The 25,452-nt window shown below is 35.4% G+C and overlaps 1 protein-coding gene across 9 annotated transcripts; it reads left to right on the top strand.

Moving 5' to 3' along the window:
- The first annotated feature begins 1,953 nt into the window (after window positions 1-1,953).
- METTL22 (methyltransferase 22, Kin17 lysine) lies at window positions 1,954-24,178 on the top strand. Of its 9 annotated transcripts, XM_051963727.1 has the most exons (12): window positions 1,957-2,064; window positions 5,480-5,646; window positions 7,230-7,607; window positions 8,611-8,651; window positions 8,736-8,880; window positions 12,689-12,760; window positions 13,073-13,126; window positions 14,044-14,124; window positions 15,483-15,585; window positions 19,924-20,092; window positions 22,840-22,911; window positions 23,967-24,178. In XM_051963727.1, exons 2-11 carry the CDS (start codon window positions 5,511-5,513, stop codon window positions 22,873-22,875), a joined length of 1,215 nt encoding a protein of 404 aa, XP_051819687.1. In that variant the 5' UTR covers window positions 1,957-2,064; window positions 5,480-5,510; the 3' UTR covers window positions 22,876-22,911; window positions 23,967-24,178. The 9 variants fall into 9 exon arrangements, with proteins under 9 accessions (XP_051819705.1, XP_051819704.1, XP_051819703.1 ...); XM_051963745.1 differs by lacking the exon at window positions 19,924-20,092 and having other exon boundaries at window positions 1,954-2,064; XM_051963743.1 differs by having other exon boundaries at window positions 1,955-2,064; window positions 20,001-20,092; window positions 22,840-24,178.
- The last annotated feature ends 1,274 nt before the right edge of the window (window positions 24,179-25,452 follow it).

Raw genomic sequence — 25,452 nt, 5'->3', positions numbered from 1 at the left:
ATTTCTTCCATCTCTTTCAGACTCTGATTTTATTGAGGAAAGTTTTTAAAAATTCAATTTTTAGAGATGTCACCCATGGGACAACTCTTCTTTAACAACAAGTTGGCTTGCAGAAATGATAAGAAATAACAAGAGATAGATAAAAGAAAATTGAACATAGTTTTTGGAAAACTAGGGAAGGTTCTATTTTTATTGAGTCATTTTTCACTCATGTCCCTGACTCTCCATGACACCATATGAGGTTTTCTTGGGAAAAATACAGGAGTAGTTTGCTATTTCTTTCTCCAGCTCTTTTTACATATGAGGAAAGTGAAGTAAACAAGATTAAATGACTTGCCCAGGGTCACAGAGCTAGTATCTGAAGCCACATTTGAAATCAGATTTTCCTGACTACAGGTCTGGTATTCTATTCACCCATTCTCTAGCTATCCCAAAGTACTAGAGAAAATTGATAGAAAAACGTATAGTAGAGGTAGTAGAGGCAGGGTACAATTATAAAATATTGTATACACTGTCAGAAAATGTTTCTGTTTTAATTGTTAACTCTTACGATATAGAGAGCAGGTATCAACCTCTGGGAAATTTTGGAACCCTACCTTACTCTGACAAGCAGTTTCTAATCAGCAGAAAAAGTTCCAAGGCTTCAACTTCCTTCTTTTAATTTCCTATCAACACTCCTTTTTTGCAGGTTGACTCTTCTGTCGTTCCTATAGGTAACCCTGTGTTGGTACCAGGCCAGCACCTTGCCTCTACCAATATTGGTATATTGGCTTATATCAATTCTATGGTTTTACCCACTGTTCCATCTACCTACCTACCCACCCCTCCTGAGTGTATATATGTTCTGTTGAAACTCCCCTCTCTGGGAATCCTTGTAAGAAAAGAAAGCCTGCAAACCCAAATTGCAATTCCTTGACCCTTGATAAAATGCCTCACTGACTTACTAAATGAGTTGTTGGTCTCAGTTTTTTTGAGTACTTGACATAGGGAAAGGTTTATTGAAATCCCCCATGACTAACACACCAATAAAACATTTTTTAAACAAATGAAAAATGGAAAGAAGGAAAGAAATGTTAAAGGCATAACAAAGGAAAGAAAATAAAGGAAAGAGGAATTAAGGAGAATCATTAGATCATAGATTTAGTCTTAAGTGATTTTCAAGGTCATCTCATGCAACTCCCCTATTTTACAGATGAGAACAGAGGCTTGGAGAAGTTAAATACAGCTAGTGTAAGAGAATGGAAGTGAAATAAGTTTTCCTGAAGTCAAGGTCAAAAAGGGAAGAAAGGAAACAAACTTTAAGAGGAAAGAGAAGGAAGAAAAAGAAGTGGAGAAGGAGAAGAGAGAGAGAAAAAAAGAAACAGGCTTGAAAAAAAAAAGAAATAGGTTTTAAAAAAGAAAAAAGAAGTGGTAAGAAAAAAGATAAAGACAAGAAATAGAATTAAAAGGACAAAAAAAGGGAAAGGAAAGGAAAGTGAAAAGCAAGTGGAAAAAAGCGAAGGAACAGAGGAAGAAAGAAAGAAGGAAAGGAAAAGGAGAGGAGAAAAGAGGGGGAAAGGGGGAAAAGGAAGAAAAGCCTACACGAGGAACAAGAAAAGAAAACTTAAGAAGACGGCTTCTCTGGACTAGCTTCACGCTAATCATCAGCCCCTGTAGCCTTCAAGTGCTCCTTCCGTCCTCCCTCTGCCCCGAGCAAAGCAGCTGGGGAAGGGGCTGCACTGCCACAGGGTTCGCAGTTATAAGTGCTCCGGGGACTCCGGGAACGGAATAGGCACAGGTGGCCGAGAGCTCAAGCGCGTGCTCGCGCTCCGACCCGAGGCCAGGCGCCCTGGTGAACCCTTCTCTCTGCTCTGATTCCGAGCTGGCGCGCGCTCCCGTCCAAAGCGCCCTCTGGCGGTTCTTGCAGGCGCGCTCCCAGGCTGGAGCTAGGGAGTGGAGAGGAGGAACGGTGTAGTCGCGCGCGCCAAACATGGCGGCGGGGGAGGGAGCGGCTGAGGCTTCCCCCGAATGGTGAGCTTGAGAGCTGGCGGGTCCACTCGGACTCAGCCTCGCCCCAGCAGCTGGGTAAGCTTCCCTCTCTCCAATCGAAACATAGAGAGGAGTACATCCCCTACGGAGCATGGAATATCGGGGGCGCGCAGGGGGAAAAACGCTCGGGCAGACTTTGGTAGGCCAGTGACCGGGAACTGGGGAGCTGAGAGGAGATGACGCACACGTGCGCGCGCCCTCGGTGCTGTCTTGGGGTACCGGGATCCTGACGGTTAGGCGGGCACATACACGTGGTGTGGGGGGACGGAAGCCTTGAGTGGATTCGGCAGTGACGAATTTAGGGAGTGGTCGGAATGTCCTACCTATGTGTCCACAATTCTGCCTTTGACCCCATACCTACCGACCGTCACACGCTTCAGCCCACCGAGGCTTGCAATCCTCATTCATTCGTTTATTTCCCAAAGGCGAGCTAAGGCCTCTTCTGTGCCAGACTCCGGTGTTAGTACTGAAGGCTGTTTAAAAAAAAAGTAAGAAAAGTTCCCTCAAAAGAATCGAGACTCCTAATACAGTGTAAGATTGTATATCTTTGCTGAAACTGTAAGACTCTAATGCAGTGTAAGATTGTATATCTTTGCTGAAACTGTAAGACTCTAATGCAGTGTAAGATTGTATATCTTTGCTGAAACTGTAAGACTCTAATGCAGTGTAAGAATATAATGTAAGATTGTATATCTTTGCTGATATTGTAAGACTAATACAGCGTAAGAATGTATATCTTTGCTGACACTGTAGCGCCCTCCTCCCACATCACCCCATCTCCCAAATTATGGTCTGAACAACTAATAAACCTCATCTTTTAGTGGTTTGTGGTGGTATCCTTCCCTGCAGTTTTTACTTTGTAAAATCAGGCTTCAGGAACAAAGCACTGTGTTTCTCTGAGGAATGGATTATCAGATTTTATATATATACATACCCATAAAAAGTCCCTAATAGGATTGCCCAAAAATGTAATAGGCTCCTTGGATATGTAATGAGTCCGGGGTGTTACTGGAGGTTGTGACTCTTGCATCAGTTGTTCTGTAAAAGGGATTTTTTGTCTTAGTTGCAGATGGATCTACATGACTACCCAAACCCCAGATTTTTTCCAGGTTTTTGACTCTATGATTTATGATAGAAAATTAGATCTTAATTCTAATAGACTTGTTATGGAAGATGCCATCTCCAGAGAGAGAACTATGGAGAGTGAATGTGGATGAAAAGATGGTATTTTCACCTTTTTTGTTGTTGTTTGCTTTCCTCATTCTTTTTCCCTTTTGATCTGATTTTTCTTGTGCAGTATGAAAAATATGGAAACATGTTTAGAAGAATTGCCCATTTTAAACTTATATGGGATTGCTTACTATCTTGGGGAAAGGTGAGGGAGGGAGAGAGGGAGAAAAAATCAACACAAGGTTTTGCAAAGGTGAATGTTTAAAACTATCTTTGTATTTGGAAAAATAAAATAATTTTTAAAAGGGGGAAATTTTTACATCTTTCTTCTTAGGCAGAAAAGGGACTTGGGGTTGAGGAAGAATCTTCCAGGTTCTGTAAAACAATAACATTTGTATAAATTTTTAGGCTGGGCAATAGTACATTGTCCAGAACTAACCTACCTGTGTGGAATGTAGTATAAGTTTTATTTTTTCTCATTTGACAGATGAGGAAACAACTGGGGAAGATGGAAAGTGTCTTTCCTAAGTACACACTAAGTGTCAACTGGTTAAGTTGCTTATTTAAATTTGAAGTCCAGGTCTTGGAAACAAGTCTTGAGATAGGAAATTATAAGTATGGTGGTAAATTGGATCCCTTTTCTTCCCCTATTCCCTTAGAAGGGTACTGGACATTTGTAGTTTACAGAGTGTTTTCAGAAGTTTTTCTTAGGCTTCTATAACCTGAAATGTAGATATTTATAAGAAAAGGAGCCACCATTCTCAATTACATGGATTAAAGAAAGATGAATTAAATACAACCCCTTCAGCTTTTCTTTTCTTCCTCCCCCTTAAAAAAAAAAAAAAAAAAAAAAAGAATACTTTTATCAGAGTTGTTCACAGGCATGGAGACAGACTAATTTTGCCTTTTCCCTTTTTGCTGCTGACAGAGGAAGAGGAGTAAAGGAGAGTTTTGAGTAATATCCTTAAAAAGAATCATTGGTCTAGTGTGATTAGATTCCAAGAAACCAGATGGATTCCTAGCTGGGCTGTGTCTCAAGTGGTAACATTTCTTGCATATGGTTTGTGTTATTTTCCTTTTGTATGATTAAGTATCTTTATTAGATATATTGTATCCTAGAGAATACATGATCTCATTCATCTCTCAAAATAGATTATAATGCCTTTATGCTCTTAGTCTAATTTGCTTTATATTTATTTGTATACTTGTCTTATCACCACTATTTAACTATAATGTCTTTGAGGACCTTATTATAGTTAGTTAGCTTTGACTCTCTAATGCCTATCATTTTGTGCTACACAATTTTTTTTTTTTTTAAGATGGGACCTGCAGTTTCACTGGTCTGGGAAACCCCTAATAAGTAAACTCCTTCTTCCCTTGCACCCATTGTTCTGTAACTTGTAGTCTTAAAACAGTTGCTTAGGATGCTAACTTATCCAACTTCATACAGAAAATATGGGTCAAAGGCAGAATTATTGAATCTGGGTCTTCCTGACTCTGAGGCTAGCTTATGATATAATCCACACCTCTCTGTTTATTGTCACATAAGGCATTAATAAATGCTTTTTGAAGGCCAAACCAACTCAAGGGCATATTTCTAAGTATCTTTTGATAAATGTTATGTGGGTAATAAGACACTTTCATTTGTAATAGCCTTTCATTAAGGGATCATCTTTTCTTTTTTCTTTTTTTTTTTTTTTTTTAATTAAAGCTTTTCATTTACAAAACATATGCATGGGTAATTTTTCCAACATTGATCCTTGCAAAACCTTTTGTTCCAAATTTTCCCCTCCTTCCACCCCTCCCCTAGCTAGCAGGTAGTCCAGTACATGTTAAATATGTTAAAATGCATGCTAAATTCAATATATGTATACATATTTATACAGTTATCTTGGTGCACAAGAAAAATCAGATCAAGAAGAAAGAAAAACAAAAATTGAGAAAGAAAACAAAATGCAAGCAAATAACAACAAAAAGAGTGAGAATGCTATGTTGTGGTACACACTCTGTTCCCACAGTTTTCTCTCTGGGTGTAGATCGCTCTCTTCATCACTGAACAAGTGGAACTGGTTTGAATCATCTCATTGTTGAATAGAGTCATGTCCATCAGAATTGATCAGTGTATAGTCTTCTTGTTGTCACATATAATGATTTCCTGGTTCTACTCATTTCACTTATCATCAGTTCTCCAGGCCTATCTAACATCATCCTTCTGGTCGTTTTTTTACAGAATAGTAATATTCCATAACTTTCATATAAGGGAATCATCCTTTCATTGTAGATGCTCCTATACAGATTAATAACAGCACTGCATGATGGTGGACCCAGAAGAGGAGGAAACTATGGAAGAAATTACATTTAAAAGTGATACTGTGCTGTCTGATGTACATCTAAACACCCCAAACAAAAGGCATCTCATGGTGCGCCTGAATGCTGTTGGCCAACCTGGTAAGGACAAAAGGCTCAGGAGAGAAAGATTGATCTCACGTGTTTGTTTCCCTTTTGCATTTGATTTGCCAAGCCATCCCTCAAAATAGAATCATCTATCCTCTGCTTAACACTGATTGGGGAGAAAAAAAGAATGTGGAGTTGTTTAATTAGCAACACAATGAGTTATTCAATCAGGGAAAAAAAGCTAATTTTTTTCTGGCTATGATAGAAGTATGATACAATGAAAAAAAAAAATCCAGGATTGAGGAACTGGGCTCAAATCCTAACTCTTTTCTCTATGACTTGAATGACCTTGTCACTTAATCCCTTTGGGCCCCAGCTTTCCTATCTGTAAAATACTAGGCCTGGAGTAAATGACTTCTGAGATCTCTTATTTTATTTTCTTTAGAAGTAATGAACTACTCACCATTGCCCTCTATATAACTACGGATCATTTAAATATAGAAACACTAGGATTTGGGTTTATTTAACCTTTTCCTCCAAATAGCTCCTTGAAACCTTTCTCAAAGAGTTTGTGCCAATCTTTAATATCCATCTCATAGCTATTGTCTAAATTGCAGGGATTTTTAATGCATGATCTCCATGAACTCCCAAAGAGCCTAGGCTTCAGCAGACTGCAAACAGATCAAGGACACACACACACAAAAAGATTTAAGAATCTGTGATCTAAAGTCTCTCTAAATTTCCAAACCTCTTTAGCTGTGGAGTTCTGAATTGAATATAATTCAAGCATTGCCTTGAGGTTCCTATGTGCTATATTCCTGTTTGTTCATGTCATTATCATGCTATATACCAAAATGTATTCAGTGATATACTTTTGAACTTTTCTGAAATTACATTATGTAGGTTTTATTTTATTTGGTTTTATCGAAATATCTTGTAATTGCTCATTAAAATTCATCTCAGTTTTTGAATACCAAATTGTAAAGGTATAGTCAATGCTGAACTTTTCCTCCAAGTTATTCATCCCAGGGGGTGAACCCTGTGGGCATGCATGCTATCATTGTAATGCTGGAGAAACTGAGGCAGGATAGAGATTAGAGAGTATTTAATAATTTGTTAAATGGAGAGATATACTGGGATCCATGGTTTGGTCCCAGGGTTGAATTGAGACTATGGTCTCCAAGAATCCAACAGAGTTCTCAATGACATATATACATGTAGCTCAGACGCAGGGGGTAGACTGAGGCAGGGATGGAATACTGAGAGTGGGAATGGGACTCTGACAGGTAGGGTGAGCCACCAGAGACGAGATGACATAATCGGGGGAGGCACCCCAGACACAGGGAGAAGCTCTTGATAAGATAGTATCTGACATTCCAATAGCTTGGCATGGGAGAAACATTCTGATATTCTAAAACATAAGAGTTTTTATCCTTATCAAGTATTCTGGTAAAGAGGGAGGGGAGGTTTTGCAGAACTCAGAAGCAACGAAATTAAGGCAGGACTGAGTCAGGACAATAAAAGAGAATTGTGGCATAACATCATTCCAAACTTTCTGTTTAATACTATCAAGTATCTTAGTACTTTCCAAGAGAGAAATTGTCCTGCCCCATATATGTGTCTGTTTTATCTTTCAGTTTTTCTGTCACAATTCAAACTTCTGTGGAACAAAGATCCTTGGAAAGATACTCAAGTTGAAGATAAAAAACAAAAAAACATTCAAATAGAAAATAATACACTTGATTACAGAAGTATTCAGAAATCTTGTGGCAAGAATAGCAATGGTATAGATTGTCTGGACAAAAATGAAACTCAAATTCACCCTTGTATGAGAATAGAAGCTCTATTGGATAATGATGGTGACTTAGAAGTGGTAAGAAGACCACGGACTTTCTCTGAGACAAAACAAAAAGAACTATCAAGAAATAAGATACATCCTAAAATTCTAACCCAGGGAGCAGAAAATGTCAGTGAAGAAGTTCAAGAAAATGTCCATCATAGTATGGTTAAAATAGGTAAATATGCAAGAATTGTGTCTTCTATAAGATTGTAGAAACATTGTCCACTTCCTCTTTATGCAAGAACCCATTTGATAAATTTCCACTGACTATCTACTGTCAACTTTGTTAAGTCTTAGTGCCTGGAAAAATAGGGTACTTTTGATACACATACAAATTGGTAACTGGCTTGGAGAGGGAGGGGATGATGTTGCATTTGGGATCATGGCAAGATATATTAGTGGTGATGTCAAACAATTAGGGGAATTGAAGATTCTGTGATGTCAAGGCTGGAGGTGAAGATTTAGATGATCTCTATAGACATAAAGAGAATGGAAAAGTAGGGCAGTATATGTGGTAATCCTTCAATTAAGTCTAGTGATAAAGTCTCAAAAATCAAGTGTACCTCAAGTGAGTGAAGGAGTGTTAAAACCTGCCTTAGTAACATTCTAGATACTATGTTTCTGAATTACCATTAGTCTTGATGGCTAAGTTTTGGCAGTTTGGATTATTAAATTTTTATGCCTTCTTGAAAGAGTGTATTTTATTAAAAATAAATACATGGTTAGTTGTTTTACCTACTAGTCACAAATTCATCTAACCTAAAATGCAACTAGCCATTAGTTTGGAAGCATAGAATGAGAAGAAGGGTGCTTTTTGGTTTTTAAATTACCCTTGCCTTAGGTACCAATGGTAATTTGGCACAGTAATAAGCCTGGAATATGTCCACTTTTGAAATTCAGAGCTGTTATTCTTGCCTGTTGGATACTTATTTTGTGAACAAAGAGCAAAAAAAAAAAAAAAAAAAAAAAAAAAAACCTTAACTTTTAAAAATCAGGACTGTCTTCTTTCTCCTTAGAATTAGATTTGTTCACCTGTTTTCAAAGAACATATGATCAAGGTTTTGTTTTTTTTTTAATTGAGACTTAAATGTAATTCTAACATCTCCTTTGACGTTATAGTTTTTGTTCAGCCCTCATTTCACTGTGGGTGTTTTTGTTTTGGTTTTCCATTTTGCCAGAGCACACCATGGCCACCCCTCTTGAAGATGTTGGTAAACAGGTAGGTGTGTTCTTTTGTTTTTTGTCTTTAGCATCTTAGAACTTTCCTCTAAGCTTGACCCTATGCTTTACTTGTGCCCTGAAGGTATGGCGTGGAGCTTTCCTTCTAGCTGACTACATCCTGTTCCAATGTGACCTATTCAAAAGTTGCACTGTGCTTGAGCTTGGGGCAGGAACTGGGATTGCCAGCATCATCACAGCAACGGTTGCTAAGACTGTTTACTGCACAGGTACTTTGTGTCTCTATTATTTGAGATAAAATAGCAGTATTATTAAAGTGTGCACACAAACTGAAAATTGAAAGCAAGCAGCTATTGATTTTTCTTTATTACCCTGACTTTCTCACTCTTCTCCCCCCTTCCCCACCTTGATTTTGATCTTTATTGTCAAAGTGACCCTGAAGCTTTACATCAAAACCAAATAGAAACACAGCCCTTTTAGGACTGTACTCTTTATCACTTTTCTACCAACTGAAAAAGGAAAGAAGTGGCAGAAATTGAGGGGCAAAAGATAGGAGGGGGAAAGGAATACATGCTTTTTCTCATTTCCTTATTACTAGCAAATTCTGTAACAAAATTTGGGTTAATCATGATTAGAAGTCGATGATGAACACTTAGTATATCTCCTTCCCAATTTTTGATAAATAACAAATGTTTACGTCTCAAAAAGATTAGCTAAATGAAACCACAATCTTGAGACAGTTATTCAAAATGATTTCCTTTAATTTCTCTTTTTACAACATATTTAATATTAAATTTGAGATATTTCAGAATCTCTTAAGAAAGTGTTTCTGTGCCTCTTTCAGGTGAATCATAGCATTTTTGAGCTGGAAGGGACATAGAGATCATCTAAGTCAATCTCATTTTACAGAAGAGTAAATTTCCCCATCCCCCTCCCACCAAGTGAAGTAGTTTACTCAAGGTCAAAGAGACCCAGTTCTACCAACTCTTAGTCAAAGCCTTGATTTGTTGCTCTTAACTTTAGAAAGGACTAACATTTTTTCCACCTAAACTTTTGTATTTTGGAATCTGCAGTTAATAGAAGGTGTTTGGTTCACTTGCCATCTTGGATTTTTAACATACAGTAGGGTGAGTGGGATAACAGGTCTAGAAGGAGTAATTTGGCTACTTGAACTTTGCCCCCATCTCCTCCTTGCTACAAACAATTAACCAGAACAGCATCAACACCTTGAAAGAGTGTTCTCTTTCATGTTTATATTTGGAGGAAAATACTTTTTTTTTTTTCCTGAGGACATTTAAATTTAAATTTAAGCAAATGACTGTTGCATAAAGAATCATTCTTTAGGAAATGTGTCACTTAAAATTTCAATAGAAGACAACTATTAGACAAAAGAATTTTTAAAGTCTTGTAACCAGATGCTATATACCTATATTAATTTCAATTTTGATTTTCCGATGAGATCCTATATAATTATATAGGATATAACATATATATATAATATAATTATCTAATACCTCTTCCCCAAGTAAATTAAAAATTTTAATAGGTCATATTTTCTATAATTCAAAATAGCAGTAAGAGGGATATTCTTTAAAATTACCTGATTCATTGTATTAAAACACTTGCCTCTATTTACTAGAGGTAAAAGATCTCCTTATATAAAGAGGATGTTAAGAATCTTCTGTGTATTATTTAGGAGAATGATTCATTTCCAAGTAAAAACTTTTCCTTATTCCAATCTTTTCATAAGAAACTTTGAGAATCCTAACTTGAGCTTATTACAACTCCCTATTTTTAATCGTTATAGCAAAGGCAACTTATTAATTTTTTTGTTTTTCACATTTGTTGCCTTAAAACAGTAAGATTAGATCACATGGTTGACTTCTTTATCAAAAGCAGAATTTAAGAAGTAGCACTGATTTCTTGTAAACATATTACGTAGAAAAGAAACTTCATTTTCCATATGCATTAGATACTTTTTGAAAATTACTTTTTTAAAAAAAAAAACTATAGTTTCTTTATTTAGGTCAGTATGATTGCAGTAGAAGTATCCATTTAAACAAATGAGAAAGAACATGTCACAGAAACGACTTAGAAACTTTCAAGTATAAATGATAGGAAGGGTTAATGGTGAGATATGTAGAATTTTAACTGAATATTTTAATTTGATCTGTGACTAAATAATAGCTATTCTCCATCTGATTAGCTGTCTTTTAAGCACATATTTTAGTATAAAAAGTGTCATGATGACAGTTCTTTATTACCCTCAGAAAAAAACAGTAATTATAAGTAAGGTAGATGAGGTGAAGTCTAGTTTTGGGGCCTCCCAGTATGGGAACCAAAAATATGATGAGGTTTAAGTTTTGAGATTCCCTTTCATAGAGAACTGTAATGCTGGAGAAACTGAGGCAAGATAGAGAATAGAGAGTTTTTAATATTTTATTAATTGGAGAGTATAGTTGACTAGACAGGACTCTCGGCTCAAAGTATCCAGTGATGAATAGGAGAATCCCAAGTCTTTATATGTCTTTTTCAAACAAAGAAAGGAAAAGAAGCGGGAAACTTCTTTACAGAACCATTTGGTCCTGTCGGGAGGGGAGGGGGGAGGGGGGAGGGGGCGGGGATAAATTCTTACTAAAAGCCAGAATCAGTTTGAATAAACAGAAGTAAAGATGTCAGTGACATATCCGGGATAGTCTTATCTTTTGGAATATTTTAGAGGAGAGTTAAATGATAACGTCTGACAGGTTCGGGGTTCAGGGAACCAAATGGAGAGAGTTGACTCTCTTGAACCCTCTTGGATTCGGCAGAAGGGTAGCGAGTTTTGGGGAACTCCCTTCAGGCAAGGCAGAGATTCTCTGTAAAGGAATTTACAAACCCGAAAACCTAGATTGATAAAAGAGGTTTATTATAGGAATTGGGAAATAAAATTGTAATGCCAGAGAAACTGAGCAAGACAGAGATTAGAGACCAATTTAATAGTTTATTAAATGGAGAGATTTACGGGGACCAAATGGATCCATGGTTGTTCCCAGGACTGAACGAGACTATTGTCTTAAAGAATCCAGCCCTGAGTATCGGGACAGCAAGATTTTTATAGGGTAACAAGAACAATGACATAATGGGGGAGGTACCTGGATGGGTTTAACCTAATGGGGGGAGGCATCTAGAATGACACAATGGAGGGAGGTACTGGAGAGGTTACTAATATTCTAATGATGTCTAAAATGGATAAACCTTTATCCTGTCAAACATTAAGAAGGAATGATTATAGCCTAAAGATATAAAACCTTTATCTCATCAAACATTAAGAGGGAAAGGTTATAACCTGAGGCAGAGTAACTTAATAGGACAATTGGAGAAACCTGGTCAGGAAATTAAAAGGGAACTGTGGCATAACAAAATTAGAAATTCTAACTGAGAGGCATAAAGTCTCATTAGGGAAATAGGTGAGGATAAAGAGAAGGTAACACTGGAAGAGAATAATATTCCATCGGGCAGAGGTTTCTTTGGGCATAGCATAACATGTTTAGAACCTCTGCAAAGAGAGGATTTGAGGTTGGCTCTTTTGTAATAGGAACTTTGGCTACAAGCTGAAGGGAGTTAGTGGGTGAAGTCCCAAGTTGACCCATCTAGAAGCTGGGTTTCAGCTTGAGCTGGAATTTGAATAGAATTGAATGAGTTTCTTTAATTCAATAGGATTGGAATTATTTTGCTCAGGACTGAACCAACCCCACCTGGAAAACAGAATGGAGCTGTTTATCTTGTTTCCCTCAGGCAGGTCTCTCACTGAGGCAGAGTCCAAGGAGAATTTCTCCTCTAGGAATTTAGGAATTGTAGAGTTTTGAGGTCCCTTCTTCAAGGTCATTGAATTTTTCTTCTGATTTCAGAGTTCAGATAGACTGGAAAAGTTTTTCTATACCTTCGGTATCCTTTCCTTACATAAACATAAATGGTCTTCTATAATTTTATTTTATTCCTGTCTTTATTATTAAGACTCTCCCCAAATTAAAGCTTAATAATATAAATTGTTATCATTTCTCATATTGAAAAATGTTTTCAAACATACACTTTCAGATGTGGGTGAAGATCTCCTGGCTATGTGTGAACGGAATGTTACCCTAAACAGGAGCCTAACTGCAACAGCAGGTAAAGTTCATTTGATATTTTGCACTTGTGTAAGAAAGTTTTTAAAATCTGGTTTTTGTTTTGTTTTCATAAAATAAAATCACATTTTTCAGACTGTTTTTAATAGTGGGGAAAAAAATCTATATAGATTCTAGATTTTTACTTTCTTTGATATGTCCTACCAGCCAAGTAGAAAAGTCATTTTTCCTTAGTTAATGAATTCAAGCTCAATGTGTTTCTGGGAGACTTTTTTCTCCACATGTATTGACTCTACTTTCCCAATTTTTAATATGGTATTGGTATTTTTGGATTTGGTATTTTTTTGCCCAACAGGAGGTGCAATTAAAGTTAAAGAACTGAATTGGCTGAAAGATGACTTGTGCACTGGTAAGTTTGCTTCCTTATTATTCTTAATATTTGCTTTAAACTTTTGAACCGACAGCTTTTCCTTACCAAATCATCTGCTTTAAAATCATTGTTAGTTTTTTGGGGGAGTGTCTCTTTTTTTATTTTTTGTTAAAAGAGAAATCTGTTTTGGAAGGAGGAAGGAAGAGATGCATTGGGAAATGGATATGATATAAAAGTTAAATATATATATATATATATATAAAGAAACATTAAAAAAAATTATTCCTGAATAAATACTGAATTCCTGAATAAGAGGCTCTGCTATGTGTGTGTGTGTATATATATATATATTTTTTTTTCTTTTAAACAAATAATTGTCATCTTTGCTAAATTTACTAAAGATATGTGGGAACAAGGTGACTGAGAGAGAAAAGTAATTGTCCATAGTCCACAATTTGAAAGTGAACCCTAGCAAGAGCTGAAAGGGATGTAGACTTTATATTATACTCCCCCTGCTGCTATCACAGTGATCTTCACATTGTAGTTCCTTGATAATGAATGAAACTTACCCAGATGAGAAAACTGAGAGCCAGAAGATTTAGGTACTTGCCCAAGGTTGTATAGACATTTAAGAAAAGAACCATGACTAGAGTCCAGTTCTTCTAACTTCCCAGCGCCTTTGAGCTTCCTCTTTGTTAAAAGCTGGAGCTATTTGGCACATGAGTGAGTTTTCTAAAGTCTGTTCAGGACTGATTTTAGATCTAGATTTCTCAAACTTTACTTACTTCAAAATGAAAGATTCCTTTGAGTAGCCTTGCTGGTACTTTTTTTTTTTTCCTTTTGTCTTCTACTAGAGAATCTGATTTGTGTGTGTGTGTGTGGTAAAGTATAATGGGGAAGTTGAAGTCACAATGCTCTCTTCTTTTTTCCTTTTTTTTTTTTTTTGATGGGCATAGATCCTCAAGTTCCATTCAGTTGGTCTGAAGAAGAAATTTCTGACTTATATGCTCACACTACTATCATAATGGCAGCTGATGGTAAGGTAACATTACTTATAAAGAGTATTTTTAATATGTTAATATAGTACAAACCCTGGATTACAGAGGTGTTTCCAGAATTGATCATTATAGGTTCAGACAGTTCTATAGCTCAGTGACGTACTAGTCCAATTCCAAAAGCTGTGTGTTTCTATGAAGAAGTGTTTTAAAAGATTTTTGATAAACAAATCTGAGTACTACCTCATACCTATCAGATTGGCTAATATGACAGAAAAGGAAAATGTGGGAGTGGATATGGGAAAATTGGAACGACAATACACTATTGGAGTTGTGAAATGATCCATCCATTCTGGAGAACAATTTGGAAATATGCCTAAAGGGCTATAAAACTTTTGATCCAGCAATACCACTAATTAGGTTTGTATCCCAAAAAGATCATAAAAAAAAGGGGAGGGGGGGAAGCACTTACATGTGCAAAAATATTTTGTGGTGGCAAATAATTGCACATTGAGGGGATGCTCCTCAATTGGGAAATGTCTGAACAAATTGTAGTATATGAATGTAATGGAATACCATTGTGCAATAAAAATGTTGAGCAGGCAGATTTCATGAACATGTATAAAGACTTGTATTAGCTGATATGCAGTGAAATGAACAGAACCAGGAAAATATTTTACACAGTAATAGCAACATTGTATGGTAATCAATTATGAATGACTTAGCTCTTCTCAGCAATATACAGTGATCCAAGACAGTTACAAAAGACTTAAGTTAGAAAATGCTGTCCAGTGTGTACTTATTTTGTATTTAATTTATACTTTAACATATTTAACATGTATTGGTCAACCGGCCATCTGGGGGAGGGGATGGGGGGAAGGAAGGGAAAAATTGGAACAAAAGGTTTGGCAATTGTCAATGCTATAAAATTACCCATGCATATAAAAACTAAATAAAAATCTATAATAATTTTTTAAAAAAAGAAAGAAAGAAAATGCTGTCCACATCCAGATAAAGAATTGATGGACTCTGAATACAGATTGAAACATACTATTTTCACTTTATTTTTTATGGGTTTTTTTCCCTTTTGGCCTGTTTTTTTTTCCTTTCACAACTTGACATAATATGAAAATAATGTTTTATATGATTGTACATATAATGTACAAATTGCTTAATTTGTCTTTTATATATAAATATGTATAATATGTGTGTGTGTGTGTGTGTGTGTGTTTAAGAGGAAAACAGCACATAATGAATTCTACACTATTATTTTCAAACTAAAAAAACAAAACAAAACTGTATGTTTCCTTTTGGGAGGGAATGATTTCCATTCATAGATATTCTAAGAAAATTGAAAATTTTCAAATGGTAATATACTGTTTTTATTAAATTTTTTGCAGTTTTTTATGATGATGATCTCACAGATGCTTTATTTAAAACACTCTACAGAATTACTCACAATTTGAAAAATGCATGTACAATCTACTTATCAATAGAGAAAAGGTACGTTTGGCCTCACATTTTGTATATACTACACTTATGACATATAAGGTTTTTTTCATGGGCCACCAAAAATTTGCCTTTTAAATCTCAATTTCTTTCTCTCTCTCTGTCTCTGTCTCTGTCTGTGTTTCTGTCTGTATGTCTGTCTCCATGTCTTTCTCTCTCTCCCGCCCTCCCCTCTTTCCATACATATATACATACATATATATTGATTCTGAGATAGAAAATATATATGTATAAGTATATATACACACATATATATTCTTCCTCATAAAATCCATTCTCATAGCTTTAATTATTATTCCCTAATGCTAAAATCTGCTTCCTATCCCTTTACTCAAACTCTAGTTTCATATCTCCAGTTACCTACTAAACATTTCTACTAGATCTCCTGGCATCACTTAAATTTCAACATTTCCAAAAATGAATTTACCTTTCCTCACAAACAAGTTTTTTCTAACTTAACATTTTCAACAGCACCACTTCCAGAATCATGCAACTTGAGAACTTTGTCTTAAATCTCTTTACTTCATCTACTTAACTAACTCCTCACCATTCTTCAGGGTTAAGCTTCCTTTCTTCTTCCACAAAGTCTTCTCTGACTGTTGGAATTTTTACAAACTGCTAACTCATTATTGATCTGATCTTACAAGAAAATGTTTTGGGCCAGAACCTGAAACAAGGTACTAAGTAGAACTAATTAATACAATGCTTGTGTTTACATCTTTATTCATTGGAATTCACACCTCCCTTAAAGCTCTTAGGGCCAGAGAGCATTATGGGAGAAAATCCATAATCCCATTCTCTCAGAAGAGTCATATATATGCCAGTGAAGAGTGATTGGAGGAAATCAATCATCAATTTTTTGTCATCAACCAACAGAAAAACAATCAGGATTACAGTTGGGGAGAATATAGATTTTTTTAACCCAACTGGGCAGTATCCAGTGCAAACAACTCCAATGTAATTACCAGATGATGAGGAGAAATCCCAAAAGTGGTAAATAGAAGAGAATTAGATAGATTAACTGCTTGGGGAAGAGGATCTGCTTATATTTCCACAAGTGGAGAAGGAATCAGATGGCTGACAATGAGACTGTCAAAAGAACTTTAAAATCTTCAGCTTTCAGTTCCTGAAAAACCAGCAACAATCATTGGATTTCCTGAGATGAAATAGAAAAAGAGAAAAACTTCAAAACAAAAGAGAATTAAGAAGCATCTGACACTGAAAGAGCATGGCTGACAATGAGACTGTTAAAAGGACTTTTAAAATCTTCAGGAATCATTGGATTTCCTAACACAAGATGAGACTGTTTTAGTTCTTGAAAAACCAGCAAGAATCATTGGATTCCTTAAGATGAAAAATTGTTGACGAGACTTTTTGCAGTACTTCAGAGCTTACAGGAATTATTAGATTCCTGGCACATGAACTAATGGACAATGGATTCCTTATGGACTATTTCTAGGACTTATGGACATGGGTAAATTTTCAGGTGATTCATGTTATTTGTTACATTACTACTAGCCTGTGTTATATTACTATGTGCTTATGTATTTTATGTAATTGCAAGAATCATTGGATTTCTTGAGATGAAAAATTGTTGATGAGACTATTGCAGTACTTAAATTTTCATGTTGATTCATGTTATTTGTTACATTACTACTAGCCTGTGTTATATTGCTGTGTGCTTATGTAAATTATGTGTAATGCTCCCGTATTGACGGATTTATGTATACCATGTATATCTGTTTCAAAGTTCTGGCCCATATTGATGGATTTATGTGTACCTGTTTCAAGTGAGCCCCTTCAGAAACCCACTAATCTGATTTGACTTCCTATTTCCTTTGGTGTTTTCATCTCCTTTACTGAGATGTCAGGGAAGGCATGATCACCATTTTTGGGGGGTTCTCACCTCCTTGAGAAGTCAGGGAGGTCATGACCACCCTATGTTCTAAAACAAAAGAAAGGGGGAGATGTTGGAATCTTTACAAACTGCTAACTCATTAGAGTTGCTAGATTATTGATCTGATCTTACAAGATGATGTTTTGGGCCAGAACATGAAACAAAGTACTAAGTAGAACTAATTAATACAATGCTTGTGTTTACATCTTTATTCATTGGAGTTCACAAGTATGAGAGATTCACAAAGTAAACTTTGTAACTTTGTGAACTCACACCTCCCTTAAAGCTCTTAGGGCCAGAGAGCACTATGGGAGAAAACCCATAATCCCATTCTCTCAGAAGAGTTATATAAATGCCAGTGAAGAGTGATGGGAGGAAATTTTTTCCCACTTGGCTGGCTGGTGGCGGAAGGAGAGTTTTCAGAGAAGAAGCTACAAGTCGAGAGTTCAGTGGAAGATTGAGAAGGCTCTCTCAGAGGCACAACCAGATTCATCTTCATCTCACACCACTATGGTGGCTGGGCTCCTGCACTTCCCCTACTGAGACCAAGGTGGTCTCAAAGATTCACCAGAAAGCTAGCCGAGACCCAAGTGAAGGAGACAAGAGATTCATTCCATCTTTGTGCTGGCTGGAGGTTGAAGAAAGCAAAGGGCAATATGCAAGAGCTCTTGGATGTCCAACTTTTCCACACTGAAAACATCAACGAGTTTCTCTAGAATTCCTTTGCCAAGAAGGACCTTGTCTTTCCATGTTCATCATAGTTTGGGCATAATAAGCATTTGTGCCCACTGTGGCACAGCATCTTATGATCTCCTCTAAAGGAGCATTTTTGTGTAGCCCCCATATAGTTCTCTTGCAAACCTCATTGGCATTTTCCTTAGCCAAATGTCTAGTCATTATTTCTGTTGCTGCATTGTCTCCAATGGTTCTTATTACAGCTGTTTGCAAACATCCCACAAAATCTGCAAAAGGTTCATTGGGACCTTGCTCTAGTTTTGTGAAAGCATTATTTCCATCTTTCTGTCCAGAGAGAGAATTCCAAGCTTTTATTGCAGCCTTAGAAATCTGCTCATACACTGTTATGGGATAATAAATCTGTTCTGAACTCTCTGCATACTGACCTTGACCAGCTAGTTGGTCAAAAGTGATTTGTCCAATAGTTCCTGTTGGTCTATTGCGTTGGGCTTGAATCTTACATAATTCATGAAACTCCGAAAACCACAATAAATTTTGTCCCAGTTCTAGACATGTTCTCCTATGGATTTCCAATCATTCGGGGTTAAGATTTCATAAGACAAATTATCTAGCATCAGAGTCCTGAATTTCCAAAGTCTCTCTGGATACATTTAACCTCAGCTGCTATCATGTTCCACCTATCTTTTGATTGATACTTTGGAGTCTGACTACTTGGTAAATAATAGAGTCCAAAGTCAGAAAGGCTCAATCAAGTTCAGCAGAGTTTCCTTTTCTGGATTGCCAATGAGTAGCTTAGGAAAAAACAAATAAATAAGGTGTACAGCTCAGAGATACATATGAAACACTAGAAATAAATATATATAACTTTAGTAGCTATATTTCCCCCTTGTCAAGTAAAGTTTAAAGTGTTTTTCCTTACTCCTTAGCATCACTACATTACCCCAGGCATTTGAAACACAACTATGTTACTTCAGTTTTCAGACTACATTGTGCCTGCAGGTCTCTGCTCTGAGGCCTCGTATCTGAGGAATTGGGCTCATTTCTGCTGATTTTCATTGGCATTTAAATAAACATAGTTTTTGTCTTACACAGAACATTGGCCTTTGTGTATTTTCAAATGATAGAAAAAAATGACTCAAATTTTGGATTCAGACAAATGGAGAGAATTGCACTTAAGATGGTTCTAATAGAACATGGCCATTTTTTTTTCTTTTTCATCTTAGAAAATTGTTGCTCATTGTGTACCTAGTGTTATCTTTGCATTTCTCCCACAGCTCTTCATCTAGTAGGCATTTTAATAAAGATTTGATAAAAGTTCGCAGTTAACATTTGAACTACTTAAATTTATAGAGGCAACAGTAGAATTATTAACCCCAAATTGAAGTCTACTGTGACTCGGCCCAAAAATGAGAAAGAGGATCCAGAAAATAATAAAATCATAACTCTCCTAAAATAGATTTTAACTTCCCATTTAAAGGGAGAATTTTAATTTCAACCTATAAGCTCAGTTTATTTTCTAAAATATGGAGCTTACTAACCTGATTTCCCTCTAATCCCAAAAACAATAGAGGAAAAAATAGGGATAGAGCCATATAAAGATATTGATATTCAAGCTGATATGTATTTGGGATAGTGTCAAAGCGGTAGGGAAGTGAAGTTGGCAATATCTAAGTATTATAGAATAAAAGCATGTCTTGAAAAATTCCTCAATGTAACACATGGTTCTTTGTTTTTTCCAGACTAAACTTCACACTTAGACATTTGGATATTACATGTGAAGCTTACAATCATTTTCGATTTTCCCTAAATGATCTAGAGAAACTCAGAGATGGCAAAATGAAGTTTATTGTAGAGCCAATTGAAGCTACTTTCCCCCAGTTCCTTGTTTATGAACGTATAGAGCAGTTGGTAAGTGCCATTCATTTAGTAAACTAGCAGTAATGTGCTGAGGTAATTGCTTTGCCACTAAGCTGTTTAGTCAGCAGAAACAAAAAAAAAAAAAAAAAAGTGAATGTGCCAAAAAACTCCATACTGAAACTTCTTAACTACAATACTTTAAAAAAGTGTTTTTTTTTTTCCTCCTCTGCATAGATAGTTGCACCCAGAGACTAGGATGTAAAAATTGTGAAGTATGCAAACACTAGGCTTAGCATTTCCTTCTTCCTTCTTTCCCTTTCAACTTTGTTCTTTTTGTCAGCTTCCCTTCCACCTTCCCAGGAAACCAGCACTCTTCTTAACTATTAAATTTGGTCTTTTTTTTTTTTTTAATTCTCATCCTTCTTGATATTTCTTGTGCATTTACTATTATTGACTATTCTTTCCTCCTAGATACTTTCTTCTCTGGAATTTCATGACACTAAATTCTCCTGGCTTTTTCCCAACATGTCTCTAGTCTCCTTTGCTAGGTCATCCTCTATATCATGTTTCTTAAGTATAAATATTTCTCAAGGCTCTATCCTAAACACACGCATATTCTTTTCTCTCCATACTTTGTGATCTCAATAGTCACATGAATTTAATTATTTCCAAATGGATTGGATTTATACATTTAAATCCATTTTCTCTTCTAAATTTAAGTCTATCACTTGTTGTCTATTGCACATCTCACAAGTACACTGCAGAATAGCTAGGTGGCACAGTGGATAGAACATCAGACCTAGAGTCAAGACCTGAATTCAACTGTGGCCTCAGACATTTACTAGCTGTGTGACCCTAAACAAGTCATTTAACCCTGTTTGCCTCTGTTTCCTCATGTGTAAAATGAGCTGAAGAAAGAATGGCAAATCAATATAGAATCTTTGCCAAGAAAACCCCAAATTGAATCACAGTGAATTGGACACAACTGAAAACAATTGAACAAAAAAACAACAATATTGGAGACATTTTAAATTCAACATGTGTAAAACAAAACTCATTTTCATTTCCCCATCCCTAACTTATCCCTCTTCTAAACAATGCTATTTCTTTTGAAGGAACCACAATTCTTCCAGTTTCCTAGATATTAATCTCAGTTTTATCAGTTTCTCTCTTTCTCATCCTGTAAATCCAGACCTGACCAATCTTTCCAATTCTTTGTCTACAATATCTCTTAAGTGACTCTTCTCTAGTCACACAACTACCACCTTAATTTGATTCTCATCTCTTCTCACCTAGCTTATTTAAATTGGTTTCTTCTCCCTACTCTAATCTACCCTCCACACTACTGCCAAAGTGATTCTCCTTAAACCTTGTTGTAACCATATCACTAATCCTGCTCATTCATCTACAGTGGCTTTCTATTGCCTCTAGAATCAAATATAAATATATACAACACTCCCATCTTTTGTTCCTGCCCTTATAGTAGCTATCCCCCACGCCTGGATTATACTCTTTCCTCACTTCAGAGAATCCCTGTTTTCCTTCAAAATGTACTTTCTACATGAAGCCCTTTCTGACACATTTATACGCATACCCAAGCTAATATTTTCTTTTCAAACTATCTTGTCCTTAACTACTTTGTCTATTAATTTGTATTTATTCTCTTTATAACCATTATTTGATCCTGTGATAAAGATAGCTTTCTGCTCACCTATACTGAGGTTAGTCAAGTGACACACTTACAAATACAAATGGTGTTTTAGAAAATTGTCTTTTTTCATGTTTATTTTTGTAATTTACATAAAGTATATACTGGACCCTCATTATGTATTTAATGCTATCACAAGAAACAGAGAAAATAGTTGATAAATTTTATTATTATCTTAAAGGGGAGAAATTTTTCTTGTATCAAAAAAGGTCAATCCCATTATGAGAGTAGGAAACTGATGGCTTTTTTCCCTCTTAAAAAAAAAAAAAGCTAGCTTTTCAAGTGTTAGCAGCATTTAGGGATACTCCATGTTCAAATTATATATCTGGGCAACATATGAATCAAAACTGGATTGACATGAAATTTTTTTGACAGAAAATGTGAATTATATATGTTGCTTGTATGAACCTTCATTGTTTTATTGAAAGTATTACTGATCTGTATAGTAATTTCCATAATGCATTCTTATAGATGAATAACCTGTTCAAATTCTACATGAATGTTGTAAGAAACAAACATATGTGTGTTCATATATATTTCTTATGTGAACACCTTTTTGCTGATAAGCTCAGGTATGGAAATTGAGATCATTTGAATGTTCCTATTTCTCAATATTTTTCTAAATTAAAAGATGTGATGTTTGGATGTACTAAGCATATTCTTAGCAAATGAGTTTTTTGCAGAAAAAATGCTTTGATGTTTTACATTCTTCACCTGCAGTCTTTAAGGGTAATAGCATATAACAAAAGAAAAACTATACAAGATTCATCAGCTACAGTACATTGTGCTTAAAACCCATTAAAATGGGAAAATTGTGATGACATTCATTTTGGCATTTTTCATTGTTTGAATCCCAAATGCCTTTTTATATTGCAAGAGTATTATAGATTCAACTTTTCTCACTACAATTAGATGAGAGTATTTCAGAATAATAAAGAAATTTCCCTATTCCTAAAACAATCTTATAGTACTCATAGAATATGATAGACATAAGGTTTAAAAATCTTGTGCTAATTATTCCCCTTTATTAAATTCTTATTCTCATTATAGTGACCAGAATTGAGTTTTAAAATCTGTTCTTCCCTTCCAGGAACTCTGGAAGATTGTTGCTGCACCAATAAGTTGATCTCTCATGTGAACAAGGCTGAAGATATTCCCCTAAGTCAGTTTGTTACAGTTCTTCCTAAACTGTATTTTTAATGAAATCATAAGCTACCAAACTATTTGCTTTAGTTTATATAATTAAAAATGATTAATGTGCCTGATACAATATAATCATTTTTAAATTTTTGTGATAATTTTTCTGCTGTATAACACTGTTCCATACAGCCTTAAGAGTATTATCTCTTTTGTAAATTAAATGAGAATTATTTAGTTGCCACCATTTTTACTAGTCACTCGTGAAGCTTCTTGAAGACATTGAATCCTGCCTTTATCTAATTGAGAAAATTATCTTACTCTTTTATGGCTCAGGTACTATTACCATGTACTTCAATGGTGGCTAGACTAATTATAGACTTTTACTAGATTTTTTCTCAGTATTGCTGCTTTTGTGCTTGCCATGTTAACAGCTTGTATGTATTTACAATAATCAACACTAAAGACTCATCTGTTCCTGTTATTTTATATTCTCTCTGTCACAAATCAATATATCTGGGGTCTGGAGCATGTAAATCTGACTCTGTGCCATTACATCACTGCTTCTGGAGCAAAAAGCAAAAGTCATTGTCGGAATTTCTCTTCTTTTTAAAACCTATGGGTTGATTTATGAATAAAATCAGGTAAATGTTCTTCATCCTTTGAAGCAAATACGAAAGCTGCCCACTGCTTTGTACTCTGTTTATTTAACCTTTACTCTCTCAATCTAAACTGCTTGGTTTGTTTCCTTTTTACTCCAACCTGATTCCTTTTTCATCTGTGAATATGTCTAATCTGATGTACAGACATACTTACATATGCGTATGGACATATATGTATATAAATGTGTGGGGCTATAATTTCTTCTGACACTGTATTGGTTTTTTTTCCCTTTTCTTTTTAGAAGTAAGACTAAACCGTAGGCCCTTAATAATAAGGGTATTTCCTCAAGATAGGATTGCCGACTGACTGATGTTCAGCTTGACTAGTATTTTATCACAGAAGCTAGCTAATTCTAACTGATATGTCATCAGAGGGCCAGGTTTTCTTATTTTTGATTGTAGTAAACTCTTGTTACAGACCTCTGGATGTTGTTTATCCCTGAACCTGTTATCACTTCTCACTGATTGGCAAGAGAATAGTAAGTGATGGACATGCTTCCTTCTTCTTCAAGTTCAACATGTTCTTTACACAGCTTACTCACTAAGTAAAAAGATACCTAACAAATCCCTGTCTCTTTTTCTCTGTGTCTGTATCTCTCAATGAAATAATATATCTTTCTTGTTCATTTATGCATTTGTATCCTTACCAAATTTGTTGCTAAAATATTCAAATTAATTTTTTTACTAAAAAAACCACAATAGGTATTTCTGCCTAACTTGTAAATCTGTATCAAGTGAGCAAAACCTGATAGACCACAGACACTTTATACATTGCAAGTTTTCTTTAAGAGATCATTTACTGAAATACTTAACTTTAATTAAGGAAGGTGGCAGAACACAACACAGTAGCTGTGGATGATACTGAGAATTAATGTTCAGAATGGCAATCTGAGCTTCAACTGGATATGCTACTTTGTTATATTTCAGTGCTAACTCTGACATTTTCACAACCTTGCTAGGTACATGACTATAAATGTAATTTACATAGAGCAATAGAATTGTCAGGGCATTCACCTGATGCATTAGTGTAGATTCAGGTTTTATGTGTAAACAACTCAGATTGAATGTTTCTTTTAAATGGGGCCAAAAATTAATCTTGAAACCACTGTAATTCAAAACATCATCAGATTCTCACTCTTTGGAGTATGAATGTGATGTTATCATTCTGTTTTACAACTTTATTCTGAATTCCTCAGTTTAATGGAGCTTAAGCTTCTTTGCACCAATATTTTAAAATATCAAGACCCTCTGAATGTTGTGATAGTTAATTAATTGGGCCAGTGGCTCATTTTGCAGTGTGGTCTAACATTTCAGAATGTTATATGTCTATATGATTTCATCATTCTACTACAACATATATTGAAGAAGGCTTGTAATAAAATAGAGTAGCTATGATCTGAAGATTTTAGTTTTTAGAATCCATGAAATGTCTTATCAAAAATCAAGGTAAGGAAAAAAAACAGCTCTGAGAAGGTAGGATCATGTATAATTTATGGGAGCTTCACTATGTGAAATTAATCTCTAGCAATTCATTCTTGAAAACAGCTTTCAAAACAAATGAATTTGAGCAATATTGTTAATGATAACATGAAATGTTACATGTTACTTTTTTTTCCTCAGTGCAAACTGGTAAAAGAGCCTTAATTACATTAAGATTTAAGTTTTGCATTTAGATCAAAAGGGTTAATGACTTCCTTTGTAAATAAAGATCATAAGTTAAAGCTTGGGCCTTATTGAATACTTTTCATGTAATAGGATTTTTTTTTGAGCCTGATTTGCAAGGTTTAATATCCTATTTGTTTCATTTTTGTCATACAGCAAAACCTTATTGCTCAGATTTCAGCTACCTGTATTTCTTTCCCCCACTTTGACCCTCAACTTCAGCCCTTAGAGTTGGACTTCTT

The sequence above is a fragment of the Antechinus flavipes genome, chromosome 1 (assembly GCF_016432865.1).
Source record: "Antechinus flavipes isolate AdamAnt ecotype Samford, QLD, Australia chromosome 1, AdamAnt_v2, whole genome shotgun sequence".
Classification (NCBI taxonomy): Eukaryota; Metazoa; Chordata; class Mammalia; order Dasyuromorphia; family Dasyuridae; genus Antechinus; species Antechinus flavipes.
The sequence above is the reverse complement of the archived record's forward strand: the minus strand, read 5'-3'. Positions and strand labels throughout refer to the sequence as shown.